General features: G+C 50.5%; 1 protein-coding gene across 3 annotated transcripts in view; it reads right to left on the bottom strand.

Moving 5' to 3' along the window:
• NOS2 (nitric oxide synthase 2) overlaps positions 1-19,135 on the bottom strand; it is a 42,031-nt gene extending 22,896 nt beyond the window's left edge. The window contains exons 1-7 of one of the 3 annotated variants that reach the window (XM_040243954.1): positions 18,994-19,135; positions 17,311-17,483; positions 8,295-8,379; positions 7,384-7,506; positions 5,740-5,888; positions 1,949-2,111; positions 905-996 (exon numbers count right to left, since the gene is read on the bottom strand). In XM_040243954.1, coding sequence (XP_040099888.1) covers positions 905-996; positions 1,949-2,111; positions 5,740-5,888; positions 7,384-7,506; positions 8,295-8,379; positions 17,311-17,420 — 722 coding nt within the window. In that variant the 5' untranslated portion in view covers positions 17,421-17,483; positions 18,994-19,135. Of the gene's footprint in view, positions 1-904; positions 997-1,948; positions 2,112-5,739; positions 5,889-7,383; positions 7,507-8,294; positions 8,380-11,895; positions 12,010-17,310; positions 17,484-18,993 lie in introns of those variants that run through there. The other 2 variants (XM_040243956.1, XM_040243957.1) reach the window with 2 other exon arrangements.
• Positions 19,136-24,382: the final 5,247 nt, after the last annotated feature.

Below are 24,382 nucleotides of genomic sequence, written 5' to 3'. Positions count from 1 at the left end.
CTGTTTGCCACCCGGCTTCAGTGGGGGCTTCCAGCCACCACTCCCCTAACAGGTCCCCCTCCTCCTCCCGTCTTCCCACTCCCCAGTGCTCTGCAGCCAAGCTAACTGAACCAAACCCCTGCAGCCCTGAGACACGCCAAGCTCTCGCCAGCCTCTGTGTAGCCTGTCCACTTCCTGACATATCTGCTCCTTCCTTCTCCCCCCCACCGGCTCCTAACCTTCCTTGCAGACCAGCGCAGGGACCGCCCCTCCAGGGAGCCCTTCCCACCCTTCAGGCTTTAAGCAGATGGACCATCTCTTTTTGGCGTTGAGTTAGCTGGGTGCCTTTCTAGTGCAAGGTGTAGATTCGCAGTGGGCTGGAGCCTCGTCTTAGGGTCCTGCTCACATACCACCCCCAAGCCTAGCCCTGTGTCAGGTCCCCATCAGGCAGACACTGAGTGTTTGCCGAACAGAAAAATAAATGAATGACCGAGTGAGTTGGCCTTGACCTCCTTGGTTGGGGGAAGGAGATGGTAAGGGAGACGGTTTGGGGTGGGTACGGATGAGCAGTGAGTCCCTCACCTCCAAGGGAAACACCACACTGGACCCATCAGCTGCAAAACCAACTTCTCCTCCCCTCTACAAAGTGGGGACCGTAACCTTGAAGAGTGAAGTTACCTCTTAAAGATCCCCCCTGTCTCCTCCAAATGGCTCCAAGTCAGAAAGAAACCAAGGAAACAGGCCACTAGTGAGGCACTAGGCTCATGGAGGCGGGCTCACTGTGAAGACTCCCTGAAGAAGCCAAGGTCTTTCTACTTTCTTCCTCTCTGGCCTCTCCGGGAGCTTAAACCCACCTGCATCTCTCGGCTAAGCCTTGGGGGTCTGTGTGGGGCCCCAGCCGTAGCCTCAGGACAGGCACACGCACCTGATGTTGCCGTTGTTGGTGGCGTAACGCACATGTCTGCAGATGTGTTGGAACATTTCCTGGGCCGTGGAACAGCTCCGGGCGTCAAAGACCTGCGCACAGCCCACCCAGACCACGCCCATCAAGGACCAGGAGGACAGAGGCCTTGGCGGGGCTGATCAGAAGCTGAGTCAGGAGGGACTGAAGGAGCAGCCCAAATCCCCACCACCTGAACATCCTGCAGGGGCGTGAACCCGCCCCCCACCCCTTCTTCCTTCTTCTGCTTTCCTGGGGGAGCCCAGGCGCTCCCCGACTTGGAAGACCCTATCTAAACCTAACCCTCAAGAGAACTGGATTCTCAAGCACCATGATTTCCACAGCCTAGTTGCTTTAAACATTTCACATATGGCCTCCAGCACATTTCATTACAGCCAGAGCCCGTGCTGTTGGCATTTCTCATCTATTTTTCTGTCCAAGTATTTTCACTACTGTTGTTGTTGTTTAGTCGCTAAGTTGCGTCCGACTCTTTTGTGACCCCATGGACTGTAGCCCGCCAGGATCCTCTGTCCATGGGATTTCCCAGGCAAGAATACTGGAGTGGGTTGCCATTTCCTCCTCCAAGGGATCTTCCCGACCCAGGGATCGAACTTGCATCTCCTGCACTGGCAGGCAGATTCTTTACCACTGAGCCACCCAGGAAGCCCACAGTTACCCAGCAATAAATGTAAAGATGACCTAAGAGGCTAGGATAAAGAAAGTGTTTTCTAAAAGACAAGAATTCAATCAAGGTGAAGAACCGGGTCCACAGCAATAATACTAGCAAGGCCGTTTGGTTTCATGCTGGCATTTAGTCTCTTGGATTCAACACAAGGGAAAAAGATGGCCTAGAAATCCTGGTGCAGAGGTTGGAGTCTAGACTCTGTGGGGGTGGGTGTCTGTGAGCCCCCATCTCAAGTGCAGGGACGGAGAGAGAGAAGGTGAGGACCCTGCACGCAGCTCAAGGCCCGCCTGCCCGCCCCCCAGCTTCCTCTCCCGCTCCCCACTCCTCCATCTAAGGGTATCGACCTGCAGGTTCGACCACTGGATCCTCCCGATGCAGCGAGGGGCGTTGCGCCAGGCCTGCTTGGTGGCAAAGATGAGCTCATCTCCCGTCAGCTGGTAGGTTCCTGTTGTTTCTATCTCCTTTGTTACTGCTTCCACCCTGGCCAGATGTTCCTCTATTTTTGCCCTGCGGGACAGGAAGACATCAGGAAGATCAACAATGAGATGGTTTTAAATGGAGACTGATTCAATCCACAGAAGCAGGAACTGAACGAGGACACCGGGAGGGCAAGATGTCGCTCAGGGAGACCATCCCCTCCAGGGCAGCTTCATGGGCATGTGTCCAGGGCGCCAAGCTCAGCAGGGCCCCACTGGGCTTAATGCCCTACTCTGACTGTCTTGAATTCTTAATCATTCATGAACAGGAAGCCACCTTTTTATTTTCACACTGAGTCTTGCAAGTTGCATAGCTGGTCCTGATCCCACCGGCACCCTTATTGTTTCCAGGCACCTTTTCTCTAGTCATACTCTTCTCAGCAAGGAGTGCAATGCTTTTCAATGGTCTTGCAAGACCCAGACCAGCATCCATCAGGCTGCAGCCACATCCTGCCTCTTGGCCAGGGGAGCACCGATCCGCCTTCTCTTGGTTAAGAGATGAGTCAGTTCCTCCCCAGCAGCTCCTCTGCACTGAAAAATCACTAATGAGCCAAGTACTGGGCAACGCCACCCATAGTCAGGGTCCCATTGAGTCTGTGACAGAGGCGTTTTTGTGTCCTTGTTATAGTTGATGTATCTGGCAGGTTAAGTACTGGCCTGGAAACAGAAGTGTGATAAAAAGCAAGCCCGAGATTCAGACTCGGGTTGCCCTGATGCCAAGCCCAGGCTCTTAACCTTATACCTTTCACCCTAGGGGGTGAATTGCAAGCCCAGAGATGTGGAGGGTCTGCCCACATTTTCCTGGTCAGGTCCGGACAGGGATCGGCTCTCAGGACTCAGCCGTCAGGGCCCCAGGGCGGTTCAAGGAGGTGTCCTCCACAGTGTTGTCCAACATCGCAGGGTCCCCACAGCAAGCTTTCTCAAACCCGGTGCCACTTGGCCAGCCCTCCCATGTGAGATTTCCAAACTGGCTTCTGCCTTCCCCTCTCAGGCTTGTAAAAACATCCCACAGCCAGGAAGGTTTTGAAACACATGCACACAGAGCAACCTTGAGATTTCCAATCAGCACCAAAGACGTCTGAAAACGCAACAAACAAAACTATTTAAGGAATGAACTCTCGATTAAGGAGAGTGGACAGCTCAGGACAAAATGGCCTTTCAGTGGATGAAGAGTGTCTCGACAACTCTTCCTTGATTAAAGAAAAAAGCTCAAAGACAAAACACTTGGCGCTATTTATCTTCAAGGACACTCCTCGCATAAGGACCTGCTGGGTGAGGTTGAGGCTGCCCCACCAGTGGCAGCCCTCCCCGCACAACCCGCAAACAAAGCTTCTAGCAATATTTTTCATTCTGCATCCAAGCATGAAAACAGTAGCGACTACCAGCACGCTGATGCTGTCAACATAGTTGGTAGTGTTAATGTGTGACTTTTTAAGAAAAGATTAAGTTTTTACTCAACTCCTTTAGAATTTTACATTATACCTTTGTTTTCAAATAGTCACATTTCTGAGGCACTAAAATGCTATGACGCCTATTAGTTCTGGAAAAAAGGGAGTGGCTTTTGGCATCAGTAAACTGGCTTTGGACAGAAGATTCAGAAAGTTATCATTTCTGACTATACAATCCTCCACCTACGAAAGACTGAACTGGTCCAGGTGTGGGAATGGGCGGCCATCTGTCACTCACACCCCCAAGACCTCTTGGGGGAAACCAAGGCACGGACTTGTGACTGTGAAAACTTCTTCCCTCTGTGAAAAGCAAATGGATTTGAATAGCTATCATCAGCAGCCCTGTAGCTTCCCCAGCTAACCACCCCTCAACTGCCTTCCAAACACCAGCAGGAACCCCTTAGGTCCAGCACAAAGTTTGAGCCTTCAAAATCAAAGAGCTGGATGCTAGATCATTGAGTTTTAAAGCAAGGGCTCTGGCTTAAAATGCCTGAGTTCAAATTCCAGCTCTGGGACTTCAAAACGAGTGACTTTGAACAAGCTACATCTCCTCCATGGGCTCTGGCTTCCTTGTCTGTAGAGCAGATAGGATAATAACAGTACCAGTCCCATAGAGCTGTGGTGAGCCTTATGTACAAGGCAGAGTCCAGAATATACGTAGCACATCAAAACAGTGGCCCAGTGAAGCCCATTGAGAAAATTCCTGGGGGCTTCCCTGGTGGTCTAGTGGTTAAGAATCCACCTGCCAATGTGGGGGACACGAGTTCGTGCCCTGGTCTGGAAAGATCCCACATGCTGCAGGGCAATTAAGCTCGTGTGCCACAACTACTGAGCCCACACGCCACAACTACTGAAGTGTGAGCACCTAAAGCCTGTGCACATCAAAAGTGAGAAGCCCATGCACCCCAATGAGGAGTAGCCCCCATTCACCTCAACTAGAAAAAGCCCGTGTGCAGCAACGAAGACCTAGCACAGCCAAAAATAAAATAAATCTTAAAGAAAAAATTCCTGGACCCTGAAAGTCTTAGTCAACAATCGAGCAGAAAACCTAAGGACCGTGGACTTCCCAGTGACAGAGTATTTCCGCAGAGGTTCTATTTACACAACACACGCAGTAGCAAACCCCTGATGGAGTTCTCAGTCTACTTAGAATTGCCTCCGGAGCTTTTAAAGAACAAGGATGTCCGCCCCCTCCCCACTTCCTGAGAAGCTGATGCCCTTGCCCAGGGGACCCTAGCATCAGTATTTTACAAGGTCCTTAACAGCAACTACTGTGCAACCAGGCTGGAGGATCACTGGCCCCAGAAGATAAGGACCTCTTTCATAGACTCAAGGTCCCTTCCAGCTCACACACTCCAGGTCAGAGCCAGGGGGTGTGGCATCACCAGGAGCCAATCTTTCTGCCACAGTGGGTCCCAGGGTACTTCTGTGGCTCGCTTCCTACAGTAAAGTGCCTTGTGGGGCTGCGTCGTAAAAGCCACACTCACCTCCCAGCCCATAAAACAGCAAATCCATTCCCTCGGCCTTTCTGTCTTACAATCCCTTTGCGTGTTTTTATTTTAATGATATAAATGGACTTAAATTAAGAGCCATATATTTTATGCAACTCAGAGATACAGATACCCACAGAGAACAGTGCAAAGAGCTCCCTCCAAGTCAAGCAGCCTGAATTCCAGCTGGGACTGAACTCTAGCTGCTACTGGGCTTCCTGGCTCACACCTGGAGGTGGCGGGCTTGGCTCGGTGGTCTCCAAGGTCCTTTCTATCTCAAACATTTCATAATAAAAGGTTTTGCATATCGACTCATTGCTTTGCACCAGGATGCTGTTTCAAACGTATTTAATCCTTGAAACAATCTTAGGAATCGTTTTATCATGACCCTGCTTTGGACTTATGAGGAAGTGGAGATGCAGAGAGGATCTATTTGGGAAGTAGATTTCCCAAAAATACAGAACCAGCTACTGGTTGAGCAGAATCCAAACTCAAACGTTTAGACACCCGACCCACATTTTCAACCAGTACCACCATGCATGCTCCTTTCTCCTATTGTCTTGAGAACCTATCCAAGGTCTTTTCCCTGAAAAGCTGTGTCTTAGCCTTGGATTCACTGCAAATCTAGGAAGGAAAGAGGTTTGGGGTCAGAGGGAGATGGCAGGAAACTAGAGAGTTCAGGGGAGGGAGAGGGAGTGAAGCTGAAGGAAGCGAGCCTTACTCTTTGAAGGAGCCGTAATACTGGTTGACAAATTCGATAGCTTGAGGTAGAAGCTCGTCTGGGGGGGTTGGCTTGTCCCGGGGTCCTATGGTCAAACTTTTGGGGTTCATGATGGATGCCAGGCAAGACTTGGACTTGCAAGAGAGATCCTGGAAAGAAAGAAGAGGTGGTGAGGCTGATCGCTTGGTTCCTCAGCACAGGCATTGATGGCCATCCTCTTCCAGGGCCAACTCTCCTGGCCACCTCCTTCCACTCTGGCTGTTCCAGCTCCCCACCACCCCTTTCTACCTCTGTGGCACCTCCTCCTTGGGGTCGACCAGGCTTTTCCCCCATCCATATCTCCTCTCGTCTGACTGGCTGAACACCACGGGCTGTGGGCTGGGGCCGCCTCCCAGCCAGCCCTAGTTGTTGTTCTTTAGTCGCTCAGTTGGGTCTGACTCTTTTGCAGCCCCAAAGACTGGAACCCTCCAGGGTCCTCTGTCCATGGGATTTTCCAGGCAAGAATACTGGAGTGGGTTGCCATCTCCTTCTCCAGGAGGGTCTTCTGAGCCAGGGATCGAACCCAAGGCTCCTGAGTCTTTTGCACTGGGAGGCAGATTCTTTACATCTGAGCCACCAGGAAGTCCCCAGCCGGCCCCAGACCCAGAGCAAAGTCAACAGTTTGAATGCTGGGAACATATCGACTCTCTTCTCATTTAAAGAAGCTGATACGACTCCTGGGGACAAACTACTGCTGTTCAGCCAAAATGAACTGAGAAGGGGCAAATCCCGAAGTAGGGGATGGCACAGAAAAAATCCTGAAAGAAAGCACACTCGTAGGTGAACAGAGGTCATTTCTGGAAGACGTGGGAAGTGATTCTGCTTTCATGGCCTTGAAATTTTCAATTCTTTCCTACTTTACAATCATAGAATGCATATAAACTTAGAATAAGAAACCTAGAAGTTAAGAAGCCTTAAAGGGCACTTAGTCCAACTACTCGCTGGATGCTTGGAACCCCTCTCCAATCTCCCTACCAAATAGCACTTGAATCCTTTTCGTGACAGGGAGCTCACTACCTTATGATGTAGTTCAGTTCAGCTTTGGGCAATTCTTAGAAAATTCTCCCTGATATAATGATGAAATCTGTCTCTCTGAGAAAGAATTCATGTGCTCCTATAATTCTTTATCTCACCTTCTGGATTATCCATCATCCCTGGGGTAGGGTGAGGGAGGGGGGGAGGGTGGGGTGGGGTGGAGCTAACAGAGAGTTAGCATCATTTAGTCCTACTGTGATTCATGAGAAACAAGAGTCTCTGTTCCCAGTACCCTTTGACCAAGCAGATGACTGTCTGGTTTGCTGATGGGGCCATCTGTTTGATTCATTAACAGCCTTGATGGCTTTGCCAGTTTGGGACAAACGTGGTTCTCAAGGGACTTCCTTGGTGGTCTAGTGGTTAAGAATCTGCCTTGCAATGCAGGGGACGCAGCTTCAATCCGTGTTCAGGGAACTAAGATCCCACATGTCACAGAGCGACTAAGCCTGCATCCCACAACTACCGAGCCCACACTGGAGACTGCATGACATAACAAAGGCCTCACACACCGCAACTAAGACCCGAGGAAGCCAAAAAGAAGAAAGAAAAGTAGCTCCTCAGACTGCTCACCCCTTTGGCCTTCTGGTGAAGCGTGTCTTGGAAAGTCACTCCACTGCCCCAGTTTTTGATCCTCACATGCCGTGGACAGGCTGACGGGGGTGCATCCAGCTTGCCCAGGGACTCTGGAGACGTCTAAGAGGGAGGCAAAAAAAAACAGGGATTTCCAAGTGCCTCCAACCCCAGGACCACAGGGTTCTCTTCCAGCCCCGAGGCCTTACTTGGGCCTCAGGTGGGCAGGGAGTTGCGGGCGGGCACATGGGTCGAGGTGTCAGCCCACAGCCCTCCTCCCTTTCCGGTAGCCAGGCCACCTGGGCCAGAGTCTGCTGGGAGCTCCAGGTGCCTGGGCCACTGGCCAGGCTCCTGTCCTCATCCAAGAGCCTGCCAAATGCTCTCTCAGGGGAGTTACAACAGGAGGGATTAAGGGGTATACACGGCACAGATTACCATCACGGCCGCTAATCCTGAGAATAGAAAATGGGACAAGGAAGAAGGGATCGCAGCCTTCAGGGAGGCACTGAAGAATATGCAAACCAGTCCTCTGCCCACCTCTGTGGAACACTAAGGGCCAAAGCACACGGGGAGGACAGAACTGGTGGACCACGGACAGGGGCTGGGCCTGGAGGCTCAGCTGCCAAGTCTGGGATCACCTCTGAGGGTCTCACTCTGACTCCACAAGTGGTCTGCTCCCTCCCAGGGCTGCCTGCCCACACAGGCAAGTCACCCAGATGCCCGCCCCCCTGGGGGTCCACCGCTCCTGATCACCATGGTTCACCGCCTCTCTCCCAAAGCTCTTCCTCGCCCCCACCTGTGTCCCTGGGTCTCTACTCACTGCCCAGACCCCAGCGTCCACCAGACTGTCCAGCCCGCATCTGTCTGGGCGAGCGAGGAAGGGGCTTCCCGCACCCGAGTGACTCACTGACCTTTACCGTCCCCGTGAGGGGCTGGGGAGACTCATTCCCGTGCTTGCCCGGGCTGTGACCTTTGGGGTCATCCTGTGTCACTGGACTGCAAGAGGAAACAGCTCTCATGAGATGGAGTGTCCGAGGGCAGAGAGGGAACTCGGGGTCGCCTCGGCCGGCCCTCATTTGACAAAGCGGGGAGTGAGGTCTAGAGGGTGGGAGTGAACATCATGGTTTCCAGCCAATGTGGTGGAGGAGGCAGCTTCTGCACCATCACCATCCTCCTTCCTCTTCTTCTCCCCTCAGCTGCCCCCCAACAAAGCCAAAGAGTCAAGAGGGGAGCTGAGCCAAAGCTAACAGGCCAAAGGGTGACCACAGAAGCTCTGGGAAGATGACTCCCTCAGAAGGCAAGTACAAGCAAGGTACAGAGCGGAGCTGGCAGAGAACAGCTCCTTCAACCCTGCCCTCCCAGGCCAGCAGACTGCCCGCCACCCCACCCACTCCCTCTTTGGGACTTAAGCTTTTTTTCTTTAAAGCACTTGGTTCATCCTGGTTCATTTATTTATTCCAAAATTTGATTATGGAAAATGTTAAACAGACCCAGTTAGAGAGAAGAGTGTAATAAACCCCTGTAAGCCTGTCACCCAGATTCAGCTCAATTAAACAATTATCAACCCACGGCCAATTCTGTTTCAACATTACTCTCCCAGCCTTCATTCTCATTTTAAAGCAAGTCTGAGACATCATGCCATCCATAAATATCTCAGTATTTCTAGAAGATAAGGATACTTTAAAAAATATATTGATTATATTTGCTTGAAAACAACAGATTTAAAAGAATTTAACTTGGGACTTCCCTAGTGGTCCAGTGGCTGGGACTCTGAACTTGCAATGCAGGGGGCCCGGGGTTCAATCCCCTGGTCAGGGAACTAGAGCCCACATGTCGCAACTAAGACCCAGCGAAGCCAAATAAATATTTTTAAAAAGAAGAATTTAGCCTATCGTTTGAAGAAGAAAAAGCCCTAATAGTCTGAAATCACTCAGAAACCATTGGTTCCGGTTTGGGATTTTAGGATTGCTCTCCCTACATATACTACAGAGAACAGAAGGTGTGAGCACCCCTCTAATAGTCACACCCCACACATGCCTCCTCCTGCGGCATCTCAGGAAGAAAGCTTATTGTGTCCCACATTCTCTACAGTATTTTCTAGGGTCCGCACACATCCCAGGGGAAAGGTGATTAGAGAGTACTACAAAGGTCACTCATTTTCCACCTTATACACATTTGTGATGTTGGAAAATGACAAATGAGTGCGTGCTGCTTTGTTATTAGAAAAAGTAATGACCATTTACATTGTGCTGTGCTGTGCTCAGTCACTCAGTTGTGTTGGACTCCTTGCGATCCCATGGACTGTAGCCCACCAGGCTCCTCTGTCCATGGGGATTCTCCAGGCAAGAATACTAGAGTGGGCTGCCATGCCCTCCTCCAGGAGATCTTCCCGACCTAGGGATCAAATCCAGGTCTCCCACATTGCAGGCAGATTCTTTACCCTCTGAGCCGCCAGGGACAACCGTTTACATTAGCATTATGTAATTAACTACATATATTATATGGTTGCATTGTATGATTTATAACTATGAAGGGACAGTATCCCTTTAAGAGAAAATGAGTATGTATCAGAAAGCATCTTCATTCTGATTCAAGTGATTCAGTGGGCCTATATCATGCCCTCCCTGTGACTGGCTATCGTCACCCCACTTGTCTGGTCTGGTGTGCCCCACCAGAAAAAAGCCAATACAGGGAAATCTGGACACTCAGAACAGGTAAGCCATGACTGAGTTGTCATCATGGGGCTTCTTACACTGGAAGATGTTTTGAGGCTGGGGTCCTCAGGGAGGCAATGCCTTACTGCTCTTCTCAAGCTGTTACCATTACCCCCACCCCGTCCCACCCTTTTATTCTTGTTTCCTCTCCTTTACTTCTGCCTGGTTGGATGTCATCACTGACTCAATGAACATGAGTCTGAGCAAGCTCTGGGAGTTGGTGCTGGACAGGGAAGCCTGGTGTGCTGCGGTCCATGGGGTTGTGAAGAGTCAGACACAACTGGGTGGCTGAACTGGGCTGACACAACTGGAGAATCTGTGACGCTTACTGGTCTACAGTAACTTTTAGATTGAGAAACAACGTCCTTGTTCGCTTAGCAAAACTATTGCCCCCCGGTTTAAAATGTTGGGACTTCCCTGGTGACTCAGATGATGAGGAATCCACCAGCAATGCAGGACACCCAGGTTCAATCCCTGGGTCGGGAAGATCCTCTGGAGAAGGGCACAGCTATCCACTCTAGTATTCTTGCCTAGAGAATCCCATGGACAGAGGAGCCTGGCGGGCTACAGTCCGTGGGGTTGCAAAGAGTCAGACATGACTGAGCAACACACACACACACACACATTAAAAAGTTACCTAAAAATCCACTCTACCAATGGACTATAGTGAGTCTGACCCCAGTGTCTATGGCTGGATTTTAGGAAGCATCCAATTTCTTCACCATTATAAATAATGCCTCAAACACTATACGTGAGCTGATACTGGCTCTGTGCGTGTGAGTGTGTGTGTGTGTACAAAGGCATAGAAAAACACCTGAGGTGGGGGGGGATGCTAGCAAATATTAACAGTGATTAGCACTGATAAGATCACAGATGATTTGAATTTTTCTTTACCTGCGTCTGTTTTTTCCAACTTTCTTCAGTGACTTCAATTCCTTCCGTAATTGGGAAATTTCTTTTTAACTTGAAACATGAATATACGGAGCTATGCACAGTCTCCTTTCTCCCCTAGTAAGCGGATTTCTTTGGGTTACTTGCTGGAAGATAAGGGTTCACCCAGAGGGTGAACATATCAAGGTTCTGGAATGCAGGTGTTCTCAGTCGCCAGGCCATGTCTGACTCTTTGGTTCTGCATACCTATTGCCAAATTATTGCGGTGCCCATCCAGACAATGCAATTTGGCTAAACCCACAGCTGTGCTGGGTCCCGCTTGATCCTTCACGGGAACAGAGGACCCTAAGGATCTGGCATCAAAAGGAAAGCTGAAGTGCGGCTCTTGTTCAGACTCAGCACTGTCCACAGGTGCTCGAGTGACAGGACGCTGAGGTCAGAGCTGCAGTCGGTGGCTCCTTCCGGAGCTGATTCCCTTGCGGTCCCAACTTCGCCACAGGTGTCCATCTCTATATACGGGCGGTGGGGCAGGGGAGGGGTGGGGCAGGAGGCATTCTGGAAAATGGATCTTACTTGTAAAACAAGAACCTCCTTGCTCTCTAACCCTATCTATCCTAACGGGTGTTGCAGCCCCAGTGTTGAAAAATCTAGAAAGCTCCCAAGTGCTGAAACACCCGCACAGCCCGCACAGACACCTCTCAGGGGTGCATGTGGGGTTTCTCTGGGTCTTATGGCTACTGAGTTGCAACCCCTTATGCGTTCTACACCAGGAAAAACTTTTAAGTAAATCCCCATCGGAATCCGACAGAGCGAATATCCCAACCCTCCTATTTTCCCCAGAAAGCCGAGGCTCGGTGCGCACCGGGGTTAGCCTCCCTCCCAGGGTGGACCCCGGCCCGCGCAGTACCTGGCTCGGCGGAGGCGGCAGGCGGGCTGCGACCGAAGGATCCTGCGGAGGAGCCGGCAGAGCCGGGGCCGGGCGGCCTCGCACGCGGCGCCCAGCCCCTCGCGCATGGCCCGGCGGTGGGCGCAGCTCGGAGGGCGCCCCGCGCCTCGCCGCTCTGGCCCCTTTATCGCCGCCGGATCCCGCAGCCCCCGCCCCGGGGCGGAGCGAGCGACTCGGTTTCATCCCGAGCCTGGATCCGGGCCAGAGTGTCTCCTCGGCCGGCGGCTGCCTGGTCCGGGCCGGGCGCCCGTCGCCCTGCGCCTCCGCTCCAGTGGGCGTCCGCGGAAAGGTATGCCTTATGGATGCCACTGGACTGTCTCTGGGCTGAGACTCCGGCCTTGGGTTTGTTATTCCCCATGAAGGAACATTAATGACCATAATAATAACTCCCATTGTACAGTGCGTCATAGTTTACAAAGCAAACTTTCCTGTCCGTTATTTCATCTTCCCTTTACTAAGTCCACTCAAGAAGGCAATTCTCTATTGTTATCCTCACTTGATAGGAAGCTCAGGGCCCAGAAAAGTGAAGGCTCTTGCTCAAGGCCTCACAGGAGCCTCAGGGCCACAGCTGAAGTTCTCCCACCTTCCAGGGCTGGCTCAGGAAGTACTATTTCTTTCCTGCATGTTCATTTCGATTCCAGGAAAGAAGCCCTAAAGAAGTGCAGACCTAGGGGGTGAGCTTTATTGGGAGTCCGTGTGGCTGGCCAAGGGCTTCCTCAGGTCCCTTGGAAGCTCCTGGTCCTTATAACCTGGAAGGCGCAACGGGGCCACGGACCTTGCTCCCTCTGTGTGTTGCTCCTTATACCGGAGCCGGATAATTCCTAGGGTCCAGACAGAGGCAGGACAGCAGCCCTCGACCCCAGAGTACGGGGAGCCTTCCTACGCATCCTCCAGCGTGTTTAATCCGAAACCCAAATTAACGTGGAAAGAGGATACATATTTACTCTGAGCCATCTGCAACCCACCTTGATTTTGTCCCAAATCCCATTTAACTTCACCTAGATGTTCTCAACATTTGCCTTTGTCTCTAAAACACAGGCCCTCGAATGCCCCATGTTAACTTCCTAATCATTTGTTTTCATAAAATATAGAACCATTACTCACAAAGTCCTGGGTCTTATTACACCTGAATGGATTTTAAAATTACTTTTCCAAATCAAAACATATTAATTGGCTCCCACTGCTTTCAGGATAAAATCCCCTTTGTACTGCAGCTTCCTCTTCCAGTAACATTCTCTCCACCCCCACCCCACCGGTAGGTGAAGTCCAGCTGGGCCTGCCTCCTCTCTAAAGCCCTCTCCCCATTCCCATCCCCCAACCCCCAACACACTCCAGCCAGGCCAGGCCTCCTACAATATTCCCAGAATGGATCCCAGCATCCCCCAGTTCTCCTGTAACCCCCTGTCTACCTCTCTGTCCATCCCACCCTAATTTATAACGCTCTTTAACGTTCCAATTTGTGTGTATTCTTCCCCAAGCCAGTGAGAAAGGTATCCTTTCCCCCGCCCTCTCGCCAGCAGTGGAAACTGAGTCTCTTTCCTCTGTGCCTTTCTCAGCCCAGCACCCACCAGGCCATTGGGGAGGGCCTGTATAGTGTCAAAGTTATGAGTCTGGACTTGGTTCAAGCCTCAGCTCTTCCCCTTTGCAGATGTTGATTTCAAGTAAGTCCAATCAACCTTGTAATATAAGGCTAATAATAATTCCTACCTCATTACTGTCACAGTAATAGTGTTAATCACTCAGTCGTGTCTGACTCTTTGTGACCCCATGGACTGTAGCCCACCAAGTTCCTCCGTCTGTGGGATTCTCCAGGCAAGAATACTGGAGTGGGTTGCCATTCCCTTCTCGTGGGGGGGGGGGGGGGCTTCCTGACCCAGGGATTGAACCCAGGGCTCCCTCATTGTGGGCATATTATTTACTGTCTGAGCCATCAGAAAAGACAACACAGTAATAAGGACTTTCTAAACAGTATCTATTCTGTTTAGCTGCTGTGTATGCAATTAATGGGCTTCCCCGGTGGCGCTAGTGGTAAAGAATCCTCCTGCCAATGCAGGAGACGCAACAGATGTGGGTTGGATCCCTGGATCAGAAAGATCCCCTGGAGAAGAAAATGACAACCCACTCCAGTATTCTTGCCAGGAAAATTCCATGGACAGAGGAATCTGGTGGGCTACAGTCCACGGGGTCACAAAGAGTCAGACACGGACATGCTATGCAATATATTATTTACTTAATTGATAAACAAAAGAGCTTTACTGACAGCCCTGTGACTCCCCAGCAAGGTGTGAGAGGAGTAGCCCTCAGCAAATTATCATTAATGGATGGAACATGCCCAGAAGCCAAAGCAGGGCAGCCAGTGTAGTGGTCACCAGCCAGCCTGCCTGGGTTCAGCTCCTGCCTCTGTCGTTTGCTAACTATGAGATCTCAACAAGTACTTAAACTTTCTAGCCTTCAGTGTTCCCATTGCTGCAATGTGAGGACAACAAAAATTCCTTCCTCATCGATTGTTGGGAGAGTTAAATGAATTAATGTGTGGTGTTTTCCCCCAATCATCTCTAATATCTGATTTGAGTACTTCTTTCCAGCCGAGCCCAGCTTAAAAAGATGCGATAAGTCAGCTGGTTTGCTTCAGGTCAACCTACAGCTCAGGTCTCCTGAATGGTCCCCAAACACAAGTCAGTGCTATTAGAGGGTCTGAAATTCAAGGCCACAGCCTGTAGGCCACACTGTAAGGATTTGGGGAGGAGGGGGATTCAAGATGATCTCAAAGATTAGGGGATGGATTGGGTCTGGATGAATCAAGGGAGGAATGTGCCATGTACAGGAAAGTGAGGAAGGCCTGACTGAGCAGGTGGGATGGACCCTTGGTCTGGGAAGGGTGATAAGACAGAACCCAGCAGTCAAGCCTTCATGGGCAATTGGCAATGGGGAGCCACTGAAGACTCTAGAGCCAGAGCATGGCTTGCTAGAAGGCAAGTTGAGTGAGAGAGGTCAGAGCCAATGTGGGGGCTGCAGTTAGGGGAGGTCAGGAGGCCAGGGCTGCAATGATGATGTGAAGAAAGGCAGGAATGACCGAGAAGAGTCAAGGCAGACCCCTGGAGTTCAGAGACCCCAGAAGGAGGGTGGAACTGCTGTCAGACTGCAGCACCTGAGTCTGGAGGGCCAGGAAGACATCTAGAGACAACCGAACCCTGCGTTCTCATCCTGGGTCTCCTGGCCACGTTGGCCACCACAGTCCAGACAGCCTGGTCTCCAGCATTCTCTCCTCCAGTTAAACCCACACTCTCTACCTGGACGATCTTGCTCAAGAATCCACAATGGCTCCCGTTTCCAAGCAGAGAAAAACCCAACCCCCCTGCTCTACGTGCAAGCTTCCTAGCTCCAGCCTGGCCTCTCCTATCCCAGCCCACCCCCACGCCTGCCCCGGGCCCCATCACAGTCATGCTGGCTTGTGTCTCTGAGGCTTTGGCCACCCTGCCCCCTCCCTGGAATGTCTTTACTATGTCTTTTCACCTCCTCCCAGTCTACCCACCCTTCCACGTCCACACTGAGCCTCCCACTCCTGTGCAGTGGCTAGAGGGGACTTTGTTTGATGTTGCTCAACTTTGTCCTACTGACTGCAGCAGTTATAATGCTGTCAGCTGAGAGAGATGCTGTTTACGAAGCACGGACTCTGCCAGGCATGCGGCTCAATTGTTTACATGTCAAAACTCACGTAATCTCCTACCACAACCCCAGGACACAGGCATTCCTACCCCTTCTTACAAATGAGGCAGTTGACGCTTAAGGCCAGGGGACTTGCCAAAGGCCACAGGCTTAAGGTTGCTATTAAGTAGTAAAGCCACCTGTTTATCTGAAGAAGGAAATGGCAACCCACTCCAGTATTCTTGCCTGGAGAATTCCATGGACAGAGGAGCCTGGCAGGCTCTAGTCCATGGAGCTGCAAAGAGTCGGACACAACTGAGCAACAAACAACACACACACCTGCTGATATGCAAGCCCAGGCTCTAACTGGTGCTGCTTTTCTGGGTTGCCCTGCTGCCTGCCTGCAGGGGGCGCCCTGCCCACTGTAGTCCAGGGGGAAGGCTCCCCGGGAGCCCTGTGAAGCCAGGGGCTTTGGTTTGACTCGGGCTGGGGTGTTATCACAGGTGGACTTGTCTTTCCAAGGGAGTAAGCCTCAACCTGGAGTGCAAGGCCATGAGTTCTCCTAGCTTTGGAAGCCTGTCCACTGATTGGCAGGCTGGCACACTAATCCTCTCTGGTTCTATCTCTGGCTTGCTTCTTGTACAAGGTGCAAGGGATTTTGAAGGAAGTCACACCATGCATATGGAAAGTTTCTGTTGCCTTAACTGTAAAATGAGACAAGAAGTTGTACTTCACAGAGCCCCCGAGGAGGGCAGTTGAGTGGCAGCCCCTGTGATGGGCCCTAGATGCCCCTGGCCCAAAGTGAGTGCTCGGTAAGTTATAAGAAACACTTGCATTTATTGAGCACCTGCTTTTTATGGGCACACTGCTGATAGATCTACACACCCACCCTCATGGGGCTTCCCTGATGGGCTGTACAGTCCATGGGGTTGCAAAGCGTCAGACACGACTGAGCTACTTATACTTTCACTTTCCCACTGCCATTTCATCCTCAAAATGCTACAAAATGGGTGGCATTGGTTCCCTGGACCACAGATGAGAACATCTGAGGCTCAGAGAGGTTCACCTGCCTCAAGTCACACAGCTGGTGAGAGATATCTCAGAGCCAGTGAGTGCGGCCCAGCACAGGGCTTGGATATAGTTCATCTAACACGTCCATGTTCAGCTGTGTGTGACCCCGTGGACTGTAGCCCGCCAGGCCCCTCTGTCCATGGGATTCTCCAGGCAAGAACACTGCAGTGGGTTGCCGTGCCCTCCTCCAGGGGATTGTCTTGACCCAGGGACCAAACCTGCATCTCTTATGTCTCCAGCATTGGCAGGTTGGTTCTTTACCACGAAAGCCACCTGGGAACATCCTGGTAACCTGCCCCAGGTTGATAGTCAAGATATCTAGTCACCAGTGAGGCATGAGCACTGGCAGTTCAGAAGGGATGTCGGCCACGATGCCGCCGGTCTAACCACTGGCCTCTACTGCCCCCGCCCCCATTCTCAAGTCAGGCATTGCGTATCAGACGCTCCCTCCAGGACTGCGCCGCGGCCCTTCCTTCTTCACATGGCGTGAGGTGCAGCAGTGGCTGCATCAAACCCCAACAGGGACGTCAAAGAAGCCTCTGACCAGAGCAGACCTCCAGTGAGAAGCCAGGAGCAGAGAGAAATTCCGAGGGGGCAGAGTGGGGAATGGAAACCCAGAGGAGACCAGCAGGAGGTGGCAGGCAGCAGGGGAGAGCTTACCTGGACGGGGGCTGGTGGCCTTTTTTCACGTTGTTGTTGATGTCCAGTTCCGTAGTCAAGTCCACCTTTTGGGATTTGATTTTGAACAGAAACTGCCAGGGACAGGCCATCTCTGCGGTCTTGCAAAGCACGTCGTTTGTCTAGATTTAAGCTTGGAGGTTCTTCTCTGCAGGCTGAGGAAGGAGAGGGAGAGCGTGACAGGAGGTTGGGGAAGAGGTGACAGGCCTGGGCCTTCTCAGTGTGGTTAGTTTACCACACGGAGGCATCAGTGCAGAGGGTAAATACATAAGTCACGAACTGCCACTTCATCAGGGTTTTGCGACCTCTGTTCCTCTTCAGGAGTTGTATGTGGGGATCCTATGGATTTAATTCTACAAAGCAACGTAACTATCTAAAGGAAGGACACGTAACTCAATAATGACAAAGCACAAACCCTGTGAGCCTCTTGAATGGGACCTGGCGAGCTTCATGGTTGACCTGAAGCAAGGTGGCAAGGAACCTGCTCATCATTGGGATACCATCTGCCTGGCCCTGCAGGCAGAGTACATCACTGGGGAAAACTTTCAAGTCATAGCTGTGCTAAATCTTTTCTGATTTTGCAGTTATCATCAATGCTGCCATCTGCTCCTTTTTTTAATTTTATTTATTTATTTGGCTGCACCGGGTCTTAGTTTTGGAACATGGAATATTTTATTTTGTGGCTTGTGAACTCCTAGTTCTGGCATATGGTATCTAGTTCCCTAACCAGGGATCGAACTTGGATCCCCTGAGCTGGGAGCACGGAGTCCCAGTCACTGGACTACCAGGGACATCCCTGCTCCTTTATTATTATGGGGGCGGGGGATAATTATTTGTGGGAAAAAAATGCACTCAATTCTCAACATTTGAGATCATCTTCTTTTAAAAAAGGATCAAAGAAGAAGACCTAAGTGGAGGCCCAGTCCTGGTCTGGGCTTGCCCCTGCCCCTACACCTCCCTATCCCCCACACCCACCCCTGCATATCTCCTCCATGGAAAAAGCTTTGGGAGCCAGTGTGGTGAGATGTGGCCCTTGGTAACTGGGACTTAGAATCTTAGAGCCTGGGACTTCCCTGGTGGTCCAGAGGTTAATAATGCACCTTACAATGCAGGGGATGTGAGTTCGATCCCTGGTCAGGGAACTAAGATCCCACATGCCATGGAGCAACTAAGCCCGTGTACCGCAACTAGAGAGTCCCTAGATCCTGTATCCTGCAACTAAGACCCGCTGCAGCCGAATAAATAAGTTTAAAAAAAAAAAGACTCTTAGGTCCTCCCAAATCTGGGTTCAAATCCTAGCCTTATGTGACCTGGCTCAAGTTATTTAAAAGACTCATTTTTTTTTCTTCTATAAAATAGGCTTAATAATATTTAGCTTACCTTTCCCCTAAAGCTGCATGTTACAAGGACTGGACAGTATCACCAAGGTAGAAAAGAATTCTCAGTAGATTACTCCCCATTCTCCAAAAAGTTTCCCTTGAAATGTAGCGACTACAGCCAATGAACAAGATGCCAAACCTCATATTGGCATTTCTTAGATTTTTTTTTTTTCCACCAGTTTATCTCTATAGGCAGAAAAGTCCCACAGTTTTCTGAGCCTTCCCAAACAGGAAGAAACAGAATCCTCTCAAAACAGAAGCTTCCCCAGAAATGGAGACAACTCACCTTGTGGTCGGCCACGCTGCCTATGCAGGGTCTGGACAAGAGAACTCAGGAGATCTTCACGCTGAGAGCTTTGGAACCGTCTATAGCTGCCCAATTCCCTTACCAAGGGTGGCTGAGAGGTTTCAGACCAGTGACACTGAGTTCTCTAGGGCTAGAGAGCCTCAGTCTTCAACTCACTGCAAAGTTGTGATTACATCGGCAGCTGAGAGGAATTTATACCCAACCTGTGGCATGCAGGGAGCCGTTTTTGCATGAGTTTTTTTTTCCTTTCCCTAGGGAGTGTCCCAGGCTGGGTGTACAGTTAGCTAATTTATGACTGGCCTTTGAGTGACTTGATATTGCTGTTACATCATTCTGTGTGGGACATCCTCAGTAAACCCAACTCTTCCTGGTCCCAGGTCCAAGACGGTGGTTCATCAGCAGGGTGCTGGGTTCAATAAAGAGGTCATTATGGAGCCAAGTTTTATTTAGCTAAACCATGTTGCCTCACTTTCGTACTCTGGGGGATTTTTTTTTTTTTTTACACCTCAGCAGGGAGCACTCCAGTTCATTTCTGTCCAGCCTCTTGGTTTTCCAGTTCATGGCAGAAGTCCAGGAAGCCAAGGAATAAGCCCGTGTACCACAATATGGAACACACTGGAAGATGTACCACAATATGGAACACACTGGAAAATGCTCAGGTTACAGAAGGCCAGTGATGCTGGGTCCTGCCAGTGTTCCCAACAGATATTCAGCTTGAGGTTTCCGGAAGGGAAGGAAAGCCCTTGGCACAGAGAGACCTGTCAGATGCTGGTAGTGCTAATGTCTCTCGCTTCAGCTCTGAGTAAGGGAGGGTAGAGTGGCAGGTAGAGTGCTTTTCTACAGGGGAAAAAAAATCTTTCTTATAACACAGAGTATATCTTAACTTCATTATACTTTCTTAAAATTCCATTGTATTATAGTGCCTCAAACACAGTGTCCTTATATGGAATGAATTGTTCCATTATAAAAGAAAAATAATAAATATGTTAGGGAAAAATAAAAAATGGAGGGGAAAAAAAACCCACCCTTGTTTTCACCATCCTAATGCATTGCTGTCACAATCCATTCATTTCCTTCCTGCATTTTCCAAATTAATGCAGGATTCTAATCAATTGGATATGCCTAAGATAGGAAAAAACTGGAGAGGGGAAGGGCTACGCACTCCTGTATTCTTGCCTGGGGAATGCCATGGCAGAGGAGCCAGGCAAGCTACAGTCCATGGGATTGGAGAGTCAGACATGACTGAGCGACTACTGAATAAAGACATGAATAGGAGCTCAAAAGATCTTTGTAGAGTGAGTGGTTGAATGAGTGAATGAATGAAAAATAGCAGTAGACTTCAGTGAGTTTCAATGTATCAAGACCATTCTTGTTTTTAGCTGGCTTTAGCCAGTTCAGTTCAGGGAAACTAATGCTACTTGAGGGGAGATACAGAGTCCCTGGGTTCAGGGAGTACAAAGCTTAAAGACTAGCTAATTATGGATAATTATATGGAGTGATCCGTGCAGTGATGCAAGGGTGCTACAGCAGGAGAAGCTGAAACTGCATTGCTCAGGGAAGGTTGACAGGGGAGAGGACACCAGGACAGGGTTTTGGGGGATAATTAGGAGTCTGTCTTACTCTAACCACGTCCCCTATAATTGCTTCCACATATTCTGGCTATATCTGCAGCAAATACGTGTATTAATCCTTTAACTCCTCCAACAACCCTGAAAGGGTACTACTCCTTGCCATTCATGGACTCCTCTAGAATCTTATCTACTTGACCTCAAAACACCTGGCTGTTTTTGCTTCAGAATATGCAGTTATTCAGTTATTTAATCAGTCAGACATATGATAGAGGCATGGAGGTGTGGGCAGTGAGATCCCAGGATGTGTATATGTTGCCTCTCACTTGAGGCTGGCCCCTGGCTCACTTGCGTAGATGCTCCCACCCTGATGAAGAAGACCACTCCCAAACGCAGTCCCCAGAGAGTGTCTCTGTGTCCTCATTATCTTGTCAGTGGTAACCGGCCGTGTGTCCACGGCCTTCTTTGATTCCCCTCCCTGTGGATAGGTGTGGAAACCGAAGCTCCTGGAGTCTCAGGTGAATCTGTGGCAGAGTCAGTGGGAACCCAGATCTGGTGACTCTCTCCCTGCTGAATCGTGAGCTCTGGGGAGTGAGGGACTATGCTGTCCCCATCAACCAACATCCCCAGCGCCTACTGACCAGCATGGCGTGGGCACTGGGGTAGCACTAGATGAATGAATGGTGGATGAATGAATGATGAGTGATGCCCCTCTAGGGGCCCTGGAATAGCTGGCCCAGAGTTAAGGCTCTATAACTGTTTGTTTCCTTTTCCTGTTCCTTTGCATGGTGTTCAGGTTACCAGCCTGAGCTCCGAGGCTGCCATCTCACCTTAGGTCTTGCTCTGACTCAGCATCTGCCAACCGTGATGTTCTTGGCTTCTGGCAGCATTTGGGTCAGCAGTGACTGTCCGACCTGAGCACCAGGCTCAGCACCTGACCTCTCAGCCTGAGGTTCTGGGTTCTAGTGACAGTTCTGGTACTGAGCTGCTATGTGGCCTCAGAAAAGACCAGGCCTTAGGACTGACCTCCAGCCCTCTAGTCTCTGGGCCTGACTTTTCACATTAGAAAGAGTGGCCAAGATAAAGTGAGCAAATGAGATACTAGAAAATGCTTTGAACTATGGAGCAAAAAGGTAATCACGCAAGAATTTCTGGTTCCCACTGTGGGGCAGAGAGGAACAATTTACTTTTTGATAAAGAGCAAGCAGGTGAAGATCCCCTGGAGTAGGAAATGGCAACCCCATCCAGTATTCTTGCCTGGAGAGTTCCATGGAGGGAGGAGCCTGGTGGGCTACAGTCCACGGGGCTGCCAAGAGTCAGACATGACTGAGCGCGCACACACTCACACGCAGGTGACATGACCTGCCTTTGAAAGTTTCCTTCTTCACAAGGGTCAGCTGCTGCTGCTAAGTCGCTTCAGTCGTGTCTGACTCTGTGTGACCCCATGGACTGCAGCCCACCAGGCTCCTCCGTCCATGGGATTTTCCAGACAAGAGGACTGGAGTGGGGTGCCATTGCCTTCTCCAACAAGGGTCAGCACTCTTCTGGAAAAATTTGTGTTTTTTAATTAATTAATTAGTTTGGCTGCACTGGGTCTTAGCTGAGACACGTGGGCTCTTTGATCTTCGTTGCGGTATGTGGAATCTAGTTCCCTGACCAGGGATTGAACCCTGTCACTCTGCACCATGAGCACAGAGTCTTAGCCACTGGACCACCAGGGAAGTTCCACCATTACCTTTTAAATTCCCAATTCTCTTTCTCTGTATAACATTACATTTATGTATTCATCTTATTAGCATAAAATTCATATAACATACAATTCACCATTTTAACTATTTTTAAGCATTACACGAGGTGGTGTACAACCATCACCACTCTCCCAATCTCTCTTAATTAGCAAATGGCAAAGAGGGGAGTAAAAACAGCACCCACAGAGAAGTTAAGAGACTACCCACAGTCACACAGCAGACAGTCCCCGAGGTGGGACAAACAGGGTTGCTCACCTCAGAGCTCTAGTTTGCAGGGTCCAGGGCTGGTTCCCATCCTGGAGGTTGTCATGGATTTCTATATCTGCTGTTCTCTGCATTCTGGTCCACTTCACTCTTGGCCCTGCTAACCCAACAGGCCACATTCCTGCACATCTGTTGTTGATAGATGAGGCAGGTGAACGCTGCTGAGGGGAAATCAAAGCGCAGTTTGAAGAGCAGGCAGAGGGCACGTGGGCCCCCAGGAGGGTGGAGATGCAGGTTCCAAGGCTGCTGTGAAGAAAGCCTCTACCCTACCCAACCAGTGCATCAGAGCACCATGCCGATAGCAGCTGATGCTGGCGTTTCTCGGCTTCCTCATCCTGGGATTGACTTGCCATCAGATAGAGTTGGGGCTTCCCAGGCGGCTCTAGTAGTAAAAACAAAACAAAACAAAACAAAAAATCCCACCTGCCAATGCAGGAGGCATAAGAGACAAATGTTCAATCCCTGGGTCGGGAAGATCCCCTGGAGGAGGGCATGCCAACCCACTCCAGTATTCTTGCTTGGAGAATCCCATGCACAGAGGAACCTGGTGGGCTACAGTCCACTGGGTCACAGAGTTGGACACAACTAAAATTTTAGCACGCACACACGCACTCTAGTCAGTAATTTGGAGAAGAGGAAATTGCAGTTCCGAGAGGGAAGGTGACACTTTGTCACCCAGGGAGGAAGGGGCAGAGCTGGCATTTGAACCCAGAACTGTCAGACCCCAGAGATAGGTTCTCCATGTGTTTATGAAGGGGAGTGAGGGGACTGTTAGGCAGGATTCGGCATGCTAGTGAGCAGAAGGGTGATCCTCAAGACATGGCCTTTGTCCTCCTCACTCCAGAATAAGGGAAAGAGGGTGACCCTTCAGCATATCCCAAGTTCCATGAGGACAGGAGGGCTCTATCACATTTATCACTATATTACCTTGGTACACAGTAGGTGCTCAAGCAGTGATTACATAGAGGATCTGTGCACTTACTACATGCATAGTAACGTCTAGACAACCCTGCAATGAAGGTGTCATTGTTCTCATTTTGTAGCAAGGCACCGAAGCTCAGAGAGGCAGCCCACACTGGCTCAAGGCCACAACTGCAGTTCTGCATGCTCCCAGCTCTGAAGCCAGGGGGGCTCTGCCCTGAGGGTCTCCGTGCCGACTCCAGCACTCTGCCAAGTGCTGGGCTGTGTTGCCTAGATCCTGAGGGCACCAGATCTTCAGGGATGGGGGCTCGAGGGCTTCAGGCCGTGGGGGGAGGACTTGAAGGACAGAAGGACTTAGATGGGGGGAAGAGACAGAGGAGGGCATCTCAGGCCAGGGGAAAAGCCTAAACCTCCCCTGATGCTAAGTGCTCTGTCTCCACAGGGAGAGCCTTCTCTCTCTGGATCCAGGGAACTCCCATTCCTGGTACTGGCTGCTCTCAGGGTGGTCTGGAGGACTTAAGAGCAGCCTCCCAGCTTCAGCCAGGCCGGGCGGCCAGGCAGCCTCAGGCAAGCACTGCAATGGCTGATTCGTCAAGTGATGTCATTTCAGCAAGGCTTGAGACAGTCGGGCTTACCTTCACCCCTAGTACACATGGGACCGTGAGGTCATCCTGGGGTCGTGAATGGTGGCCCAGGCCCAGCTCAGCCTGGTGACCTTGGCCAGATCCTTTCATCTCACCCCTAACCTCACTTTCTTTAGCTGCCAAAAGAGATCAGGAAGCACTTCTCTAGGATTTTCCTGAGGACAAAATGAGATCCTCTCTTTTTTTTAAAGAGGTGTTCTTTATTTTAAATTTCGTTATTATT

The sequence above is a fragment of the Oryx dammah genome, unplaced genomic scaffold (assembly GCF_014754425.2).
Source record: "Oryx dammah isolate SB20612 unplaced genomic scaffold, SCBI_Odam_1.1 HiC_scaffold_8, whole genome shotgun sequence".
Lineage (NCBI taxonomy): Eukaryota > Metazoa > Chordata > Mammalia > Artiodactyla > Bovidae > Oryx > Oryx dammah.
This window is presented reverse-complemented; position numbering and strand designations above follow the sequence as displayed.